Source organism: Chiloscyllium plagiosum, unplaced genomic scaffold (genome assembly GCF_037043375.1).
Source record: "Chiloscyllium plagiosum isolate Xiang-an unplaced genomic scaffold, Cpla_swu_hap1 HiC_scaffold_13, whole genome shotgun sequence".
NCBI lineage: Eukaryota > Metazoa > Chordata > Chondrichthyes > Orectolobiformes > Hemiscylliidae > Chiloscyllium > Chiloscyllium plagiosum.
Window position 1 is genome coordinate 51066100 of NW_028270151.1, and position 21739 is coordinate 51087838.

Below are 21739 nucleotides of genomic sequence, written 5' to 3' on the forward strand. Positions count from 1 at the left end.
GAGCTGAGCTGAGTCCAGGTCTTTGTTTGGGGAGCATGGGGGAAGGGTGTGATTCTGTAGGCCAAGTCTTGGGGAGAGGGTCCTATGGGAAGTAATTCTAATGGTGGAAGGACGGGTCTGTAAGGGGTTGTGGGTCAGGGAATAGATGGAGCTGCAAGGTTGGAGAAGGCTGCAAGAGACAAGAAGGGGGCTGCAAGCGACAAGAAGATGGGGACTACATGGGAGTGAAAGAAGAATGCTGCAAGGGGTAAGGAGATTACAACTTGGAGAAGGAAACTGAGCAATTTTAAAATTGACCACAAAGGAAACTCCGCTAACTTGAAATCAGAAAATTTTAAAACCCCTCTCCAGAATGCCACAGAAATCTCCAGCTTAAGCTGTGTATGTTCAGGTGCTTCTATAAGAGGAAGATGTAGTGCCTTGTTTTGAAATGAATACTATACCGATTTTAAATTCAAGTCGAGCAGTGAGATTAGAGATGCAGTGGAAAGAATAGTAACTGCTTGATTAAAATCTTACAGATTTGTGATGGAAATGCATTTACTTTGATGTCACTGATCTGCAGAAGGTATGTTCAGGGTGATGGTTTATTTTTCTGCAGAAGTGGATGTCAGTTATATCGAAAAAACAAACTTTTGTCGATAACTGACGTGATTGATGAAATCTTATCATTCTTATATCTGGGAATGTTTAAAATGTATAGGTCTTAAGCAAATGAAAGGAATGAAACTGGAAAGAAGAACAATGGAGAGTGTATGTGATTGGGTGATGGGTAGGAAAGATTAACGCTCTTATTTCAACACAAATGCAGAAGACACTGTAAATATGTGACTGCATCAACTAATAAATGTGTTAATAAAAATGGAAAAGGAGCACCTAAAAGCTTTAAAAAAAAACCCCAAAAGTCAAAAGTAACCCCTGAGAAAATTTTAAGAACAGTCCTCAAAAAATATTTTGATGCCTGGTCAGAAAGGGAACGAGATGGAGAATTAAAACTGACAGATGACAGGAAGCTTGGTGTCAATCATATGGATCAAATAGAGGTGTTCTGCAAAGCAGTCATTCAGCCTGTGTGTTGGGCATTTCAGATATATATATGGGCAGAACATCAATCATCTTCAAGGCAAAGGAATATCAGTCAGGGTGTAGAACTTATGTTGAAATTGAAACTGCCTGTTTTACTCATCCAGCAAAGTTTGAGATTAGGTATCAAATGGATTTACTGATACATTGTTTCAACAGTGCATTTCAACACCACCTCAGAAGACTACCCATATAATTTCTCCAATATCCCAAGACCACATCATGAACAACAAATACAATGGCTAATCCCAATTTCACTTGAAAAGTATGTTTGGGGCATTGGATGGTGAGGAGAGAAGAGGAACAAAAACAAATGTTGCATATCCTGGACCTGGATGGAATGGTGGTATGAGAAAGTGAGTTGGTATGGGGGTGATTAAGGACATGACGAAGTGCTGTCGAAGAGACTTTGGTCAGTTGCTGCAATACAATTTTTAGATGATATACACATAAATTTCCTGTCCTTATATATGTTAGTTAGCTCCAGATTTCAATATTATTGTGTTGCATTTAAATCTATTCCTGCCGGCACAAATCTCCATCTCTGAAATCCATTCCAGCTTTATGAAGTTTCCAATGCTTTTGCCCTTTTTTCCCCACTTTCCACCAACTCACCAGCAGCAGATATATTTCCAACTGCCCAGCTTCCATGGGATTACATACCTCAACACCTCTGTTCTTTTTTTTACTTCTGTCTCCTCCCTGAAGATCTTTCTTAAAGCATTTGGTCAGACTTTGACCATCTTTCCTAACTTTATCCATATCAATGTTTTCTTTTCAACGCTATAAAGCAACTTGGAATCTTTTTATATGTTAAATGGTCCATAAATAAAGAGTTATTGAATAGAATATGAAAATTCATATCGTCTGCACTGAGGAATTAAAATCAAAAGAAAACTCCTTTTGTCATTTTATCTCTACTGTAACACAAGTAGATATTCATTTTAAATTAAGTATTAAATTTGTCATGTAAAGTTATGATTAATATATAACAAGAATTGTTTATGGGGTATAACTGTATTAATCAAAGACAGAAGCTTGAAATTATTGTTTTAAGAAATTTTATTTGTATAATAATAAAACTATATACAGATATAAACACTGTAAACTGACAGTATAATACGGTACAGAGTTTTAAACTGCACTGATCATCAGGCTTGGCAGCATCAGCAAAGACATCAACATGTAGGACCACTGGCTACACAATAACATTTTGTTTTGTAAAAATATTTTAGGTTTATAATGTGCTCTTAAAGAGACATGTTGATTCTGGGATCGGGATTTTTTTGCATTTCCTTTTTATTGTTTAGATCCAGTTTTAGTATTTACTCCAGATCAGATATATATACAATGGGCAGAACATCAATCATCTTCAAGGCAAAGGGATATCAGTCAGGGTGTAGAACTTATGTGGAAATTGAAACTGCCTGTTTTACTCACCCAGCAAAGTTTGAGATTACGTATCAAATGGATTTACTGATACATTGTTCCAACAGTGCATTTCAACACCACCTCAGAAGAATACTCATATAATTTTTCTCAATTTCTCCAATATCAATCCTCTATAGACTATCTGAGTAATACTGGCTGTTAGTCCACAGGTCAGTGCCCAAAATCAAACAAATTGAGGCTGCCCAAACTAATTCCACTTTAACGTGTGTCGAAAGAGAGAGAGAGATAATATGAGACCTTGATCATGCCAGCCTGGGAAGAATTCAATTTTAAGCTGTGGATATAAGTGAGGAGGTTTCCAACTACCAATTATACAGTTCTTTCAAAATAACAACTCTAAGATAATAGCCATCTGTTATATCTGAGCTCCTGTAATGGATTGCACTTGTACAATGATGAACTGTCCAGAACAGGAAGCTTATAGTTTTGATCCATCAGACTAAGCTGGGCAACAGTGGGAGCATTGCAAAATAAACTAGAGTTCTTGTTCTTGATAGCTATCCAGTGACTTCTGGCAAATGAACATGCTGATGAGAACAAGAAAATGTACCATTGTCATATACGCTGCGGAAATTTGTTATTTGGATTTACACCCGAAAAAAAATCCCACTTTGGCAAAATACCAGAAGGCTGCGAGCATTTGTTGAACAATACTCCTGCCTAAGTCACCATCTTTGTGAGGCGCAGGGAGAATTTTAGACAAATATATCATGTCCCAAGTAGAAAATTAAGACATTTTAATATTAAAACATTGTGAATAAGATTTTAGTGTACATTTTAGTAATATTAAATGCCCATGATAAAATGTGACAAGTGACTAATGAACGAGGAATAGCCTAGACAAGTTAAAAATATGATAATATTTATTGATATTAAAAAAAACTTGAAAGTCATGGATGTTTAAACACAATTCATATCGTCACTTGAGGCTTTCAAGCCTTTAAAAACAAAACAAAATGGTTGCACCTGCTTGTGCCAAATGGCAGGAATATGCTTGATAAATACAAATGACAAAATCATTAAATGTGTAATGCCAAATATTTGTAGAATATGCATTATGTTATGAACTCTGGCTGTGAAAATATCCTAAACAAATGATTATTGTGCACTTTAATAATCAAATTTTTTTGGTGAATGTTCCATAAGAAGAACCACTCAGTTAACTTATCTAGTGCCACTTACATTAAGTAGCAATATTCAAATACAACTTATTACTGGAAAATGAAAAAGCCAAAATGCCTGAAACAATCAGCACAGAAGAAACAATTTACAAGCAACAAGAAGTGTCAGGGCACTTTTGATGGTCTTATTATTTTAATTTCCCTAGTTGTGTCACAATATTCATGTGAAATACACACAACAGATTTCAGTAACCATCTTCTTACAACATTAAAGCTGAAATATGTCAGAAGTTCAATCTGAATATTAGCTAATACTTTATAATTCTAATGCAAAAGAAATTCCAAATCAACATAAATGATGAAATCTCAATATTGCAGGAAAAAGTTTAATTAGGTGCAAGCATTCATTCAGATTCTAAACCTTCTTCCTAGAACTTTCATTATTGTATGATTTTAAAAATAGCACATCCCTACTAAAAGTAAAGGGAATTTCAATTTGTGCTATACTGCATGCCTTCAACTACAAACATCTTTCAACCTTCTACATACATTTTACAGATAACATCACTGAAAGCTGGCTGAACAGAGTGCTCGACTTCTAGTATTTACAAAATTTTCATACAGTTCTGCTTCTGCTCAAGCTTTTCATGAACAAAATATTAAGAAAAAATGGTGTTTACTACAGAATGATTAAAGTTTCTATTGTGCCAGCTATCGAATAGTTTTTGAAATCTACCTTTTTTTATGTTCAACACAATAAAAGCATGTGCTATAAAATTACAGCAGTTCCAGGTAACCAATTTACAGAAACACACACACACATATATATATATATATAAAGATATATAATATATATGTATATAAACTAAATAATATTTCAGAAGACAAATTTCTAAGTTCTTATTTTAAATGAATGTCAGATTACCAAAGCATGTGGTTATCAAAAGGGAACTTCTTCAAAAATAATGTCTAATGTCCAAGGTCACCTTTTTAAAAACAATGGATGTTAACATTTAAACAATTGCTTTTCATATCACAATCTATTATGTGAGAGTTAATTAACTGTGTTAAGACTTCAGAGAAACCATAAAAGTCAGAAACCTTAATTTTAAACATTGCATTAAGTAATTAGTGAGCGTTATCCCTTCCCTTTACAAATTGCCTCACAAATCCCAAGCCTGTTTAGAGTTTCTTCCAATTACATTTTTATTGCCACTATTCTGGAAAAACTTTTATCAGAAAAAAAATCTTCTAAATCAGTTCTGACTCTTGCAGTTACTAGAAAATACTTTAAGTGAACAGCAAATATATATGTGACACTAAATTATTAACTTTAATTTGTCTCTGACATCTTTATGATTTATAGTGAATCATATAGTACCTATTACACACTGATTGTAAGTATGGAGTGGATGATCAGACAAGTACTTAAATGACTGTAAGACAAAAATGCCAGCAATTAATATTCAAAAAGTGACAAAACTAAATTTTGTGGTAACATGCTTTCAGTTAAATCAAAGAGCTTTTAGGCATGCACAGCAAATCAAACAAATGTTGTAAGCTATTCATACCACAGAAAATAAAAAATAATTTGGCAAAAGTACTTCTGGCAACATTAATATCCTCTGAAAAAGTGGCAGTGGTGTTACATCCAATCAATGCTACATGGTAACATTATATTGAGCAAGTTGTAAACTTTCAATTCACTTGGCTAATAGAAACAAGAATGATTAGCAATAATAATTTTCTGCCATTTTTTTTCCATATATCTCATATGAGTACAACATGACTGATCTCACATTTGTAGTTTTGAATTATTAGAAAGACAAATGTCATTCTCACTGCATACACAGTCTTATAAAATCCTATCAAATTGTCCATTAATAAAACTAATTCTGAATCAGCATTTATTGTAACTTCCATTTACATTGGCATATGGTCTGTTTCCTCATCAGCCTCTGCACAAACTTATAGGGCAAAGATACTCTTGTAAACAACTTCAAAAATATCTATAGATAAATTACAGCAAACCAGACTTCCCTTACTGCACGACCTGTCTCATAAATTGACACTAAAGAAAGCTAGAAAAGGAAAGGAATTTGATGAAAAAAATTACAACACTGAAAATTCCCTTTTCTAGAACTTATGATTGTGAGTGTTCACTGTAACAATTATTCTAGCACACATTTATACAAAACTACTTTCTTTGATCTTTTTTCATTAAAACTACTAAGAGCTTATTGTATTGGATTTGCATCAAACTCTTCCTCAGTTTGTGCCATTTGATGAAGGAAATATTTTTAACGGGAATTTGAGTGGGGATGCAAAGTATGTTCTTATCACAGCTTATTGAGCAGCACAGTCACCAAGCAGATAAATAATCATGCGTATCGTGCTAAAAATGTCCTGTTCCCATATTTGCCAAAATTGTGTCGATAACACTTTGCAAAAAGCTGTTCATGGCAGTAACTGTTTTTTTCTTCTGTCTTACTGAAAGAGAGCAGTCAAATCCTTGTGCATGAATACTCTACTCAAAACCTAATAGTATGTACTTCATGTAGATTCATATGTAAATTTGTACAATGGCACTGTTCCAAAAATAAAATAAACAGAATTTGTGTTATCTTTTGAATCTGCTCCTTGTGCATTTGTGTAGGCTTCATTTTGTTTGTTAAATCCATCTTCACTTGCATCACACATGCCTAATGGTACAACATTGCTTTTGGCACCAAAGCTTAACATGTAGTTCCAAATCTTCAGAGAAAAATACTTCTCGATTTCCAACAGAATTGTGAAAGATTGCCATCTATGAGAGTTTTTGTTTTACATTGATCAGATGTTTCCAAACCTACTTGCCTCTCAGGAATATGCCCAAAGATATTGGTTACAATTTCCAACAGATTGTTTTCTGCTATTATGTAGTAATGGTCATGCACCATGAACACCAATTTAAATATGATCTTCACTAGCAATCTCATACCTGTTCAATTTCTTATTTTCTTAAAATCTTTGTCTGGCTATACCCTGGTTGTTGAATGTGAATGGGGATGAGGATGTGGAAGTGTGTTGTTTTGTCCTCCAGTAAAAGTGTTGAATGTATGGAGAGGCTGCATTCCAGGTATGGTATTTGGAATCATTGTAATGGTGTTGGGGGTCATTAAAGGTATATCATCTGGAGATCGCCTCATTGCTAATGTGTAATCCGGAGGACAGGCTGTCCGCAGAACAACCTCATGTGGATGGATAGAATCACATTCATGATCAAGATCTGTGTGCTTCATCTGTAGTGACATAATCTCTTCTTCTTGTGCATGAGTCAGGTCATTGGAAGTGTTACGCTGAGGGCTGCATCTTCTGTGCACATCATGCCTCCTCTTATCCTTCTTATAATACAATGCTGCAAAGGCAAGGATGTTCAAAAATAATAAGGAGGCTCCAACTGCAATAGTAACACTTAACTCTGTTGAATAGTCTCTTTGATCAACCAAGAAAGGACCGGCTGAATGCTTTTGGTCATCCTGTTTGACAGTTGGAAAGACTGATGTCACAGGACGCTTGGTAGTAACAGACCATTTCTTTGATGGTCTGTGTGTAATTTCCGAAGGAACTTTTGTTGTTGTAGAAGTGTATTGAGAAATGTCATTTAGACTATGTAAGTGAGGAACCAACTCCAACCATAAATTGACTTTATTAGCTCTATAATGCTCTTTAACTCGTGGTTTCAGTCCAATGTGAAGATAAAGTTGATCTTTCTGAGAATATCTTGACCAGGCAACCTCTTCAAAACGGTTTGGCTTTGTGTGGATAAATTTTGTATCCTGAGGAACAGGCTGATTTGGGTCTCTGTAGGGAATAAATTTGGACTTTATCGATCATGGAGAAATTACATAAATTAAAAAAAACGTTTTTCCTCAGCCATCAAATTTTATATTTACACACTGGACACTTGTATATGGACTTGGCAATACATATTGCTGCATATGTTTTAAAGTAATTATTGCTTGTGCCATATATAGTAAAATTAACATGAATTTAACTGGGCAATATAATCTTTCATTACCTTCAAGGTGAATCCTATGTATAACACAAACATTGCCTTTTTTGAAAATTATTTGGCTTGCTTTTACTCAATCATGCATCCCAATCAGCTCAATAAATATTCAAAGCTAGAATCCCTCACTTTTTATGTTCAGAAGGGATTGTACAGAGGCAAACGCAAGACAACCGAAGATAAGCCTGGAATGCGTGCATGTAAATATAAATATTGTGGTAAATATCATTGGTAATCTAAGTTACCATATGAAAATATGGTTTACTGACAAATACAGAGACCTGGCAAAGAAGGAAGGCTTGGGAACTTAAACCTTCCTGGCCACACGCATTCAGAAAAGGCATGGAAGGAATAAGGGTACGGGTGGGGAAGGAGGGTTGGAAACTATGTCAACCAAAGGAATCACATAGCACTGGAGAGGGATAACATCATTAAGGGGTAAAGTCTATTTGGTTAGAATTAAGAAACAATGGGTCAGCTATTATACTGTGTAGACTATAAGAGGTCAAACAGTGAAAAGAAAACAGAGGAGAAGGTTTGTAAATAGATTATTGAAGGATGTAAAAAGAAAGTTGTGTAGTGAAGATTGATGATTGCAGCTACCTAATATAGGCAGGAATCATAACAGTGTAAAGGGCAAAGAGAAAGAAGAATTCCTGAAATATTTAGAAAATTCCTGAAATTCTAATCAACAAAGTAGGAAGCAGTGTTGGCTCTTGTTCTGGGGAAGGAGGTGGTGCAAGCTGAGCACTTTCAGTGAAAGAGCATTTTGGGAACACTGATCATAAAATCATTGGGTTTAGAGTATTTATGAAAAATGCCATGGTTCAATCTAGCATAAAAATGCATAACTAGAAGAGGTGAGTTTAAGAAAAGAGCAGGTGCAGTTGGAAAGATATCAAGAATAGCATCAAAACAGTAAAGGGGGATGTGCTATCAGTACAGAATAAATACTTTCCCATGAGGGACAAAGAAGGGTATCTACAGCTAGAGTATCTAAGTGATTAACATTTAAAATGAGACAGAATAAAGGAGATTTATAAATATTACAAGGTTCATAACACAACAGAAAACCAAACTGAATATAGAAAGTAAAATGTTCCAAAAATGTGAATAAAATTGTAAAATGAAAATATAAGATTAGATTAGATTATAACATTCAAGAGAAACAGTCTTTTACAATAAAGTAAGCAAGAAATAGGCAGCCAAAGAAAGGGTGGGGTTGATTAGGGTTCAAACAGGAGATCTTCTTATGGAGGGAGAGGGCATGAGGAACGAAATAAGAGCAGTGCATCTGTTTTTACCAAAGAATGGGATGCCACCAATGTGGCATGAAAAGAGGAAGCAGTAACAATACTTCATAGGGCTAAAAAATAAAAATGCATTTTAAAAATCCTCAAAGTAGAAAAGCTATGGTTCATGTGAATGTGTCCTCAGTGACTCAGGGAAGTAAGGATGGAAATTACAGAGGTTATCACACAAACCTATTGGTGTCAATGGACTGGATGATTGCAAATATTGCATCTCTGTTCAAAAATCTGAAGGCATGCATATCCTGCTTCAAAGCTATTCAGACTATTGGTAATGCTAGAGAAGTTGTTTGTGACAATAATCTGGAGAAAATTAATTGGTATTTGAAAACAATGGGCTATAAGTTCTAACAAATTAAATTCAATATAGAGTTGTAAAAATGAATATTTAATGAAAAACTTAAATGAATAACAGAGATAATGTGGTGTATGTGGATTTTCAAAAGGCATTTGATAATTAAAAACTATAGAATTCAAAGGACATTTGCAGCTGGGTGCAAAATTGCCCAAGAGACATAGAGTAGAGGAGAATGACTGCTTTTCAGATTGGAAGGACATATGCAATGGTGTTCCCAACAGGATAATGTGAGGACAACTACTCTTGCAGTTGTATATTAATTGCTTGTATTTAGCTATATAGGGCATGACTACAAAGGTTTGCAGACGTTATGAAGCTTGGAAATGTAGTTAACTGTAAGGATAATTATAGATTCTATGCGAATGTAGATAGACTAGTAAAAACACACAAGATCTATGGAATTTAATTAAAAACAGGGATACTTGGGTTCCATGGACATCAAAACCTCACATTATTTAAGAAATATCCTACAATTCGATATTTTCTACAAAAGTGGATAACTTCACAGTTTTCCAAATTATGTTTCACCTTCCATGTCTTGTCCACTGATCCTATCTAAATCCCCTTGATACATATTTGTATACTCCTCAAAACTAACATTTTAAACTAATTTTGTATCATTGGCAAACCTTTGGTATGTACACAAATCTTTGAAGGTGACAAAGCAATTTGGAAAAGTTGTTAAAAAAGCATATAGGATACTTGGCTTTATTGATAAAAGTAGTACAAATGCAAAGAAATTAGTCTCAACATTAGAAATCACTGGTTAGATCTTAGCTGGAATGATTAATTCTGGCATCATATTACAGAAAGGATATAAAGTCCTTGGAGAGAAGGGCAGAACACATATCAAGGATTAGGAACCTTGGTTATGTGCAAAACTGGTATTGTTGGGATTATGCTGTTTGGAGCAAATCATGTGAAAAGAAGGTTTCATTGAGATGTCCAAAATCATGAATAGTTTACACAGAAGAAATGAGCACATAAGGAAAAATGATTTGCAGTGACAGGAGGATTGGTAACCATTCGATACAGATTTAAAGTGATTGGCAAAACAACCAGCGGCAACATGATAATACTTTTAAAGCTGTTGTGATCTGGAATACATTAGCCAAAACTGTGTTGGAAGCAGATTCAACTGTAATATTCAAAAGATAATTAGATATATACATGAAAAGAAAAACGCAGGGCTACGGAGCAGGGCTGTTTGGAAAGGGTACTGACAAAGACACGATAGCCTGAATTACATCGTTCTGCATTATATCTTCCTGTGACTCTGTAATTTTGAATAATAATACTCACAAATGATGACTAATTATCTGGTTTAAAAAAATCCCAATGCAAAATTCTATTTTTGACACATTCATATAATATTGCAAATGCAATAAATTGTTCTGTTTACACTACAATCTGCCAATCACAATTTTAATATGCTGTACATCTTAGCCAGAATGAATAGAGCTATTCCTTGTCCTATATTTTATAGATTTCTACTGGGATTGCTGACAGTGTACTCAACAGCTGTGGTGGGAATTTCAGTTTGACAGAAAATAAAGAAGATTTTAATGAAGAGATTTTCAAAATATAATGGGCTATGTCGAAGAAAAGATGGTGGAGGGTTGCCTTTCAGAAAGGAGGCCTGTGACCAGTAGTATGCCGCAAGAATCGGTGCTGGGCCCCCTGCTTTTCATCATTTATATAAATGATTTGAATGTGTACATAGGAAGTATAATTAGTAAGTTTACAGATGACACCAAAAATGGAGGTGTAGTGGATAGTGAGGAAGGTTACCTCAGAGTACAATGGGATCTTGATTAGATGGGCCAATGGACTGAGGAGTGGCAGATGGAATTTAATTTAAATAAATGTGAGGTGTTGCATCTTGGAAAGGCAAGTCAGGGCAGGACTTATACACTTAATGGTAAGGTCCTGGCGAGTGTTGGTCAACAAAGAGACCTCGGAATGCAGGTTCATAGTTCCTTGAAAGTGGAGTTGCAGGTAGACAGGATAGTGAAGAAGGCATTTAGTATGCTTTCCTTTATTGGTCAGAACAGTGACTTTAGGAGTTGAGATGTCATGTTGTGGCTTTACAGGACATTGGTTAAGCCACTTTTGGAATATTGCGTGCAATTCTGCACTCTCTCCTATTGGAAGGGTGTTGTGAAATTTGAAAGGTTTCAGAAATGATTTACAAACATGTTGCCAGGGTTGGAGAATTTGAGCTATGGGGAGAGGCTGAATAAGGTGGGGCTGTTTTCCTTAGAGCAACGAAGGCTGAGGGGTAACCTTATAGAGTTTTATAAAATCACGAGGGGCATGAAAAGGATAAATAGGCAACATCTTTTCCCTGGGTGGGGGAGTCCAGAACTAGAGGGCATAGGTTTATGGTGAGGGGGATAAATTTAAAAGGGACCTAAGGGGCAACTTTTTCACACACAGGGTGATTGTGTATGAAATGAGCTGTCAGAGGAAGTGGTGGAGGCTAGTACAACTACAATATTTAAAAGGCATCTGGATGAGTTTATGAATAGGAAGAGTTTAAAAGGGATATGGGCCAAGTGCTGGCAAATGAATCCCAATTAGATTAGGATATATGGTCAGCATGAATAAGTTGGACTAAATGGTCTGTTTCTGTGCTATACATCTCTAGGTCTCAATGACTCTAAGTACTTGCACAGAATGCAGTTTTAACTATTAGCAACTTGCCTGTAATGAAATATGCCATTTCAGTAATAGGCAAATATGATCAGAAATATTTAATATAATCTAAATGAAATCAATCTTAGAGTGCTTTGGTCTCTTACTTTTTCTTAAAAAATGACAATTAGGCAAGAGATTGTAGGCAGGCAATAGGCTAGAATGGAATACTTCCAACATAGCATCAAAAATGAGCATTTTTGTTTTGTCAATTCCAATGGCTCCTACCATTTACTTACCCTGTTTTTGCAAAGTTAGTCCAGTATGTCATCACAACAGCGCTTAGCATGACATCATTTTTGGAGAAATTACAAGGGAACAGTTCAGTAGCGCCAATCATTGGAACTCCAAATACATAAGGGATTTCATCTCCATGAGAAGCATCAGCCCAAGCTGGCATCATGTCACTCTGGCAGTGATGATAAAAGGCATAGAAGAAAGTAGGTGAACCAAAGCCTGAGTGAAGATCAGCTGTAGCCACTGCTGGTGCCACCCACTGATGGTCAGTAAACAAAGCCAGCAATGTTTTCCTCCGTGTTTCTGGATTATGTCGATCTGCCCAATCTGTGTACATGAATTTGATGGTCTCCCTCAGGACATCCTTTCCTTCAGGATAACCATACAAGTTATCCACAAAATTAGATACAGCAAAGTCGAAATCGCTGGCTGAAACTCCATCCTCATTATCCACTATGCTTTCGACAAATTTATATCCCTCACCTTGATTTACTCCCAGCATTATGTCATAGTTAAGAAATTCACCCTGTTCCATTAGAATTTGAGGATCATCAGGTATAACGTCTCCATCAATGACTGGTCCAAAAGCAATGTGGTATCTTGCAGGCTGGATGTCTTGTTCAACAAGTTCTTTGTACTGCTTAGTACGTAAGCATTCTATCAAGTCAATGGTATCTATCATGTTGCAGCCAACTTTAGTGGCTAACTGCCTTGCGAACTTTGCTGGCTGATAGCTGACTGCCCAGCTGGACAAAGCGGTACCACTTTGTGCTATTGCCCTCTGAAAAAGTCCTGTGGACAGATATCATAAAGGGTACTAAGACAGTTATCAAAGCTTTCAATTACATTTAATTGTTAGAAATGAATGAATACTAGTGGTGGCACCTGGTCATCAGAGTGGTTCAAAATGATTATTACACATAAATAATTCTCAGTAAAACTCTTAAAGAAGGATTCAGATTTCTTAACCATCCAAACTAAGTGGAAATAGTCCTACAGGTAGCTAGAACTTAAGCCCATCAAGAGAAGAAATTTCCCTTTTTATTATGTGTTTTATAATACTCAATCATTCATTATCATTTACCTTTGACGAGTTGATAAATTCTATTAACTCTGTACAGCTGACATTAGAACTGCCAAATTCATCAATGTTCCAATGACAATGCTTTTTACCCCAGGAACTAACTAGCAAGAATTTTTAACTTCAACTTTATTAAGAATATATATAATTCAACCTTTAAGGTTAGAATTTTAAGATTATTAGTCATGATTTATCAAACATTTTGTTTCACCATATAACACAGCTTCCAATTATGACAAATTTTATAGAATTACTCAAAAACTGTATTTCTCTTTTTGGGTGCAGATGTATTTTGAACATTTTCTGTTTCTATTTTTGATTTTATGCAGGATTCTTAAGTATTAGTTTCTTTAAGGTCTGGGAAGGACCATCACTTATTACATAAAGTATCAAACTCATAACCTAATGCACTGTGGCAAAGACTTACGGGGAGATGTTCTTGATGGTTCCTAGAGTATGTTAACTGTTTGTTTGGTATTAGATGAGAGGTTATCTGCAAGCTCTGAATAATGATAAGTTACTGAAAAGTGCAGATATGACTCAATATACCTGTTCGTTCAGTAGCTCAAACACCAACAAAGAGCTTAGAAATAACAACATTATAAGTTAGGGCAATAATATTTAGGAGAAATCAATGAAACATAAATAATAAAAAGAAATAATATTTTATGTTAATATGTGTGTGTTACAATAAAATCTTCATAAAACTCTGGGCCAATATATATTTAAAATATATTGTGGGGAAAAAAACATATCTTCACACAAGCTTCTCTTTTAAGGTTTACAGTTTGGTTGAAATACTGTATTGGAGGACAAGTGGGTAACTCAACTCTAGAGGGTTAATAAAATGAGACCACAAAACCTACTGGAATTATGAATAGGAAGGGTTTGGAGGGATATGGGCCAGGTGCTGGCAGGTGGGACTAGATTGGGTTGGGATATTTAGTTGGCATGGACGAGTGGAACCAAAGGGTCTGTTTCCGTGCTGTACATCTGTATGACTCTCCATCTAGTTCAAAATATATTTCAAGTGTAAGAACATAGTTACGAATTCAGTTAAAATATGAGGACAAAGCCAGGTGCTTTAAATAAGATCACATTGTATTCCACAAAGGAATTTGTTAGAAAATACAGAAAAGCAGAAGAATAATTGAGAATCCTCGGAGCCACCACCAATTTTAAACACATGAAATAAGAGAACATTTCAGAATGTTTCTGTTTCTTATATTAGTCTTTAAATCACAAAATAAGTTATTTACATTTGCTAATTTAATAAAATATTTTAAATTTCAGTTCAAATAAAGAATATAAAAATAGTTTCATTTCAGAAAAAGATATGAAATACTAACCAGCAACCTATACTTTAGAAAAAAAGAATAACAAGGCAACTTCAAATCTTTAACCAAGTTATTGCACCCATGTGAAGATGGTTCTATGCATCAGCATGACAGATGAAAATTGAAGGAAGATGAAGTATTCAAAACTCAAAGTACACAAATTGATCAGTGTGTCAATGAAATCCCTGTAAAATGATTCAAGTTGGAGCTCAATACCACTTCAAATAATACATCAATACATTAAAAAGTGTTCATGTCAAATCTAGCATCACTGCACAGGCATATTTAAGATCATTGCAACAGACAGCAAAGATCTTGAGACAAAATTATCTGTGTCATTCGTATTTCAAGGTTTCTCATCAGTATATTTAGTTCTAAGTTTTCTCAATAAGAATATCCAATATAAGGATTCTGTCTCTTTTCAGACGTGCCTTCTATGAATCTGAAAATATGAAGGAACTATTGGTACGATTTCATTTGATAGGCATTGATGAAAGGCACAACTTTTCATTTGCGGTGTTCTTTCAGGATACGTTCTCCTGTTTCAGTTTGTTTTTCAACAAGAAAAGATAAAGAATACGCACAACAGTAATGACAGTGAACTAACATGACAGTGAACTAACAGAACATAATTGATAGGCAGGCAATGGTCATGCAAATGGGTGAATGATGGATGGCTGGTGCAGGATGCAGAAAATAAATTTGATGGCCTAATGGACAACAAAGTTTGCCTTCTACCTAAAATCTAATCTACTTCTACCAGTGATAGGCATGTGGGGTAAACAGATACTCACGCACATAAACGTCTGCTTGTGACCTCGATGCTTTGACAATTTTGGATCATGCATGCAAAACATTCAAACGTTTTTCAGATGACAGCAAGCAGCTCATGCATTCTCAAACAAAAGATTTCTGAACCAGGCACAGAAATTTTTCCTTCATTTTATTTGAAACTCTACAAATCCAATAACATCACTGGTGCCAAAGTGAAAATAGAAAGTGCAGCGGCATGACAAAAGGCCTTTCATATGTCTGCCCGTCATTAGTAATATAATTTGGCAGCATATATTTCAAGAAGTGGGCTTACTTTGACAGACAACCACTTTTATAAGAAAGGGTAAGAACCAAAAAACATCAGCTACTTTGATGTGCTGGTGTGCTGTTCAGAAGTCCACTAGAATTTGTGATTTGCTGTTATTTATAAAGATCAACAGGTTAGAGAAAGTGTGTCACTCAAAATGTGAGCATGCACATAAGAGTTGACTCAGGATAAAAAAACTCTAATACAGCCAAAGAGATTGCTCTTTTCTGAGTTTCAGTAAACAATTATATAGAAATATATACAGAGCATCACATGATACTAATGGCGGTGACATGCAGACACCAAAATTGTCAAAATTTTCAACCTGCTTAATACCTTTGGTTGAATTGCTCCAACGGTTACCTTCAGAATAATGGGATAAAGTCAACAGATTGACACAAGAGGCACCAGCGCCTGATCCAAAAACAGTTATTCGTAATGGATCGCCACTGAAGAAAGCAATATTTTCACTAATCCAACGTAATGCTTGTATTTGATCAAGAAGCCCATAATTTCCTTTAGCAGCTTGGTCACCGGTGCTTAAAAATCCTGTGCGGGAAAGAATAAAGAAATAAATTTAGACTAATTAGTTGACAGATTAAAAGAAATAAATATGCTGAGCAATTTTTCTGCTGTACTTTCATTATTTGTACAATACAAGAAGATCTGATTTCAAAATATCACAAGGTTTTGATTTTCAGTAAACCAAAAAATTAGAAAAACTGGTTCTAAGTAAGGTGATAAGAGGATAAATTCATTCATATACAGAATATAAAATTTTACCGTGAGCCAACAGCTGCATGATAGACACAGCATCCCTTACTGGCATCACTGAAGAGCTGATAATGGCCCAGAGCACTGTCTGTCCTACTAATTGACGTAAATGGTGTTAACATGAATGAACGTCTCCCTCAGAGTTTTAGAAGTGAGTCACTGTAAAAAGAGTTCTAATTATTTGTTTTCACACCACAGCTAATCTTTCTCCCTGAAGAGATTAAAACATTGTCATCTGTTAAGGTCATTCACCAATTCCCAGAAAACTCCACTCCTACCAAGATATATTATGCAGAGAATTATAGGTAAGGATCTACAGCTTAATGATTATGCATATTTTTAATTGGTTAAATGATCATCCACTACTTCCAATTTTGCTTTATTTGAACCAAATTATCTCTACTGGGTATTTATGAAATTCTATTGATTAGATCATAAAATGTGCGGTATTTGCACATTTACGTGAGAACACCTGTAGTTACTGTCAAAAAGGTAATAAAGACTTAGCAATCTGCCGCCAGTACTTTGAAACTAAAAGAAAATGTTAGTCTTAATTATGATTAAATACATGAAGCTCTTGAATTTGGTGTTTTAATGTTTAAACTATTAAGCCAACACAATATATTATTTTCCAAACCAATATCTTGAGTTTGAGATTGGTTTACAATAGCCATGTGAAATGAATACACAGCGAATGATTAGCCATACTGTATCAAAACATGTTCAAGCATAAAGAACTGAAAGCTCTAACTGAGGTCTGAGAGAATGTGTATATAAACAAAGCTGTAAATGAAGAGTTTTTGCAGTAAGTCCCATGAACTCTAGCAGCATTAATTTGACAGACAAAATAGAGTTAGACCCAAACATGCAAAAAAACCTTTGAGTGAAGTAGTTTTTTAACTCGGCCCTAAATTATAAGGCTGTTACTCTGAAATTATGTTCATCCTGTGTTTTAGATTCCCTGACCAGTGGAAACAATCTCTTTGAATCCACCCTATCAAGCCCTTTCAAAATCTTATAAATTTCAATGAGATTGCCTCTCACTGTTCTAAACTCCAGAGAATCTAGAATCAATTTGTTCAGTCCCTCATCTAAGACCAACACACATATCTCAGGGACTAATTTAGTGAACCTTTGCTCTAGTGTCTCCAATGTAAATATATCTTCTTTAATGTGGAGACCTAAACCTGCACTCTGGATGTATTATTACCAAAACTCTGTACAACTACATTAGGACTTATTTATTTCCCAGTCCAACTGCCTTGCAATAAAGGTCAACTTGTCACTTACCAATAAATCTTTGCATTTCTTGAACAAGCACACTCCAAGTCACTATGAACTTCAGCATTTAGAAGTTTTACACCTTTCAGTCTTTAGACCAAAGCAAAGAACTTCTCATTTCTCTATATTATAATTCATTTCCGGTCTTGTTGCCCACTAATGTAACATTTTATATCACATTGCGCACCTGCTGTGCCCTCCCCACAGCTTATTTCCAATCTACTTTTGTACCATTAGAAAAATTACACATATTGCTCTGTCTCTTCATTGGTCATTAATATAAGTTGCAAACTGAGGACCAACACTGGCCCTTGTGGCACTCCTACATGCATTCCTGGACATCTGGATGATTAAGGACACCTAAGTTAGACTCCTATTTATTGACTCTAACTCCACATTCAACACCATAATTGCAACCAAACTCTCACCAAACTCAGAGACTTAGGACTCTGCTCCACACTCTGCAACTGGTTCCTCGACTTCCTGACCCACAGGCCACAAACAGTAAGGATAGGCACTAACACCTTCTCCACAATAATCCTCAACACCATTGCCCCACAAGGCTACATACTCAATCTCTTACTATTATTCTTATATGTGGCCAAATGCAACTTTTATTCTATTTACAAATTTGCTGGCGATACCTCCATAGTGGGTCAGATTTTAAACAGAGGTTTTAAAAAATTATTTGTTTTGGGATGTGGGCAGTGCTGGCCGGCAAGTTGTTGGAGAGGATACTGAGGGACAGGATCAACCAATATTTGGACTGTCAAAGTCTGATTAGGAATAGTCAGCATGGATTGGTACATGGATTGGGAAGTCATGTCTGACAAATCTTTTAGATGTGGACGTGCTGGTGTTGAACTGGGATGTACAAAGTTAAAAATCACACATCATCAGGATATAGTCCAACAGGTTTAGGGTGTAGGTTTGCTCGCTGAGCTGTATGTTTGATATCCAGACGTTTCATTACCTGGCTAGGTAACATCATCAGTGGCGACCTTCAAGTGAAGCGAGGCTGTTTCTCCTGCTTTCTATTTATATCTTTCTCCTGGATGGGGTTCCTGGGGTTTGTGATGATGTCATTTCCTGTTCATTTTTTGAGGGGTTGAAAGACCTGGATTGTTTTTTTTTAATATGTAATTTCAGTTACATCACACTGTAAACTTTTGCTATAAATTCTGTGTTCTCCGATCTTATACTCCACAACCACCTAATGAAGGATCAGCGCTCTGAAAGCTAGTGCTTCCACATAAACCTGTTGAACTATAACCTGGTGTTGTGAGATTTTTAAATCTTTTAGAGTTTTCGAAGAGGTAACCAAGAGGACAGATGAAGCTAGGACAGTGGATGTTGTCTAAATTAACTTTAGTAAGGCCTTTGACAAGGTCTCGCACGGAAGGCTAGTCACGAAGGTTAGGTCTAATGGGATCCAGACAGAGCTAGCTGATTGGATTCAAAATTGGTTCGACGGTAGGAAGTAGAGAGTGAAGGTTGGTCTGGAGGCCTATGACTAGTGGTGTGCCACAGGCATTGGTGCTGGTACCTTTGCTATTTGTTATTTACATAAATGATCTGGATGTGAATGTACAAGGCATGATTAATAAGTTTGCAGATGATACAAAATTAGGAGGTATCATTGATAGTGAAGAAGGTCATCAAAAATTACACAGGGATCTTGATGGGATGGGAACTGGGCTAAAGACTGACAAATGCAATTCAATACAGATAAGTGTAAGGTGTTGCACTTTGGAAAGTCAAACCCCAAGGTAGGACTTATACAGTAAATGGTAAGATCCTGAAGAGTGTTATGGAACAGAGGGACCTAGGAGTACAAGTACATAATTCTTTGAAAGCAGCATCACAGGTAGACAGGGTAGTGAAGAAGGTATTTACATGCTGGCCTTCATCAGTCAAGGTATTAAATACAGGAGTTGGGACGTCATGTTGTTTAAGTTATTGATGAGGCCACACTTGGAGTATTGTGTACAATTTTAGTCACTGTGTTATAAGAAAGACACAGTTAAAATGGAGGGAGAGCAAAGAGCGTTGCCAGGACTAGTAGGTCTGAGTTATAGGGAGAGGTTAGCCAGGATAGGACTTTATTTCTTGGAACATAGGAGAATGAAGGGTGACCTTATTGAGGTGTCTAAAATCACGAAGGGCAAAGATGGGATGAATGCATATCATCTTTTTCCCAGGGGGAAATGATTTAAGAAGGACCTGAGGGGCAACTTCTTCATGCAGAGAGTGGTGTGTATATGGAATCGGGTGCCAGAGAAAGTGATTGAGGCAGGTACAATAGCAACATTTAAAGAACATTTGGATAGGTACATGGATGGGAAGGGTTTAGAGAGATATGGACCAAATGCAGGCAATTGAAATTCGCTAAGTGGGCGCCATGGTCAGCATGGATCAGTTTGGCTGAAGGGCCTGTTTCCATGTTGTATTACTCTATGACTCTATTGCCCATCCCTAATTGCTCTTGAGAAGGTGGTGGTGAGCTGTCTTCATTAACTGCTGCAGTACACCTGCTGTGATTTGACCCACAATGCCATTAGGGAGGGAATTCCAGGATTTTGACCCAGTGACAGTGAAGGAACTGCGATATATTTCCACGTCAGGTTGGTGAGTGGCTTGGAGAGAAACTTGAAGGTGGTGTCCTTGTATCTGCTGTCCTTGTCCTTCTAGATGGAAGTGGTCTTGGGTTTGCAAGGTGCTGTCTGAGGATCTTTGGTGAATTTCTGCATAGGAAAGAGTACAGAGAATGCTACAGAAAGACTATAGTACAGAAAGAGTTAGACAGCTTAGTGGCATGGTGTAAAGACAACAATCTATTCCTCAATGTCAGCAAATTAAGGAATGAGTCATCAACTTCAGGAAGCAGAGTGGAGGACATGCCCTTGTCTATGTCAATAGCACTGAGGTGGAGATAGTCGAGTACTTCATAGAGTCATAGAGATGTACAGCACAGAAACAGATCATTCGGTCCAACTCATCCATGCCAGATATCCTAAATAAATCTATTCCCACTTGCCAGTATTTGGTCCATATTCATCTAAACCCTTCCTACTCATTTACCCACCCAGATGCCTTTTAAATGTTGTAATTGTCACAGCCTCCACCACTTCCTCTGGCAGCCTATTCCATATACGCACCACCCTCTATGTGAAAAAGTTTCCCCTTAGATCCTTTTTAAATTTTTCCCTTCTTAATTTAATTATATGCCCTCTAGTTTTGACCCACCCCAAGGAAAAGACCTTGTCTATTGACCTTTTCCATGCCCCTCATGATTTTACAAACCTCTACAAGGTCACCCCTCAGCCTCCAAAGCTCCATGGAAAATTGCGCCAGCTTAGTCAGCCTCTCCCTCCAGCTCAAACCCTCCAACCCTGGCAACAAGCTTGCAAATCTTCTCTGAACCCTTTCAAGTTTCACAACATTTTTCCTACAGCAGGAACACCAGAACTGCACACAGTATTCCAAAAGTGGCCTAACTCATATCCTCCACAGCCAATTCATATACTCAAGACACTGATCAATAAAGGCAAGCATACCAAACACCTTCTTCAATATCCTGTCTACCTGGGATTCCAGGACCTATGAATCTGGACTCCAAGGCCTCTTCATTCAGCAACACCTCCTGGACCATAGCGTTAATTGTATATGGGCTACCCTGATTTACTTTTCCAAAATGCAGTATCTCACATTTATCTACATAAGAACTAGGAACAGGAGTAGGCCATCTGGCCCTTTGAGCCTGCTCCGTCATTCAATAAGATTATGGCTGATCTTTTCATGGCCTCAGCTCCACTTACCCGTCCTCTCAACTTAACCCTTAATTCTTTTAGTGTTCAAAAAATTACCTATCTTAGC

At 36.3% G+C, this 21739-nt stretch overlaps 1 protein-coding gene across 13 annotated transcripts in view; it reads right to left on the reverse strand.

Moving 5' to 3' along the window:
* Positions 1-2127: 2127 nt before the first annotated feature.
* nlgn1 (neuroligin 1) overlaps positions 2128-21739 on the reverse strand; it is a 668343-nt gene continuing 648731 nt past the window's right edge. For 10 of the 13 annotated variants that reach the window (XM_087993586.1, XM_087993589.1, XM_087993588.1 and 7 more), the window contains 3 exons: positions 16145-16357; positions 12312-13101; positions 2128-7499 (listed from right to left, as the gene is read on the reverse strand). In XM_087993586.1, the coding sequence (XP_087849712.1) occupies positions 6674-7499; positions 12312-13101; positions 16145-16357 (1829 nt within the window). In that variant the 3' untranslated portion in view covers positions 2128-6673. The remainder of the gene's footprint in view (positions 7500-12311; positions 13102-16144; positions 16358-21739) is intronic. The other 3 variants (XM_043702213.2, XM_043702217.2, XM_043702215.2) reach the window with 1 other exon arrangement.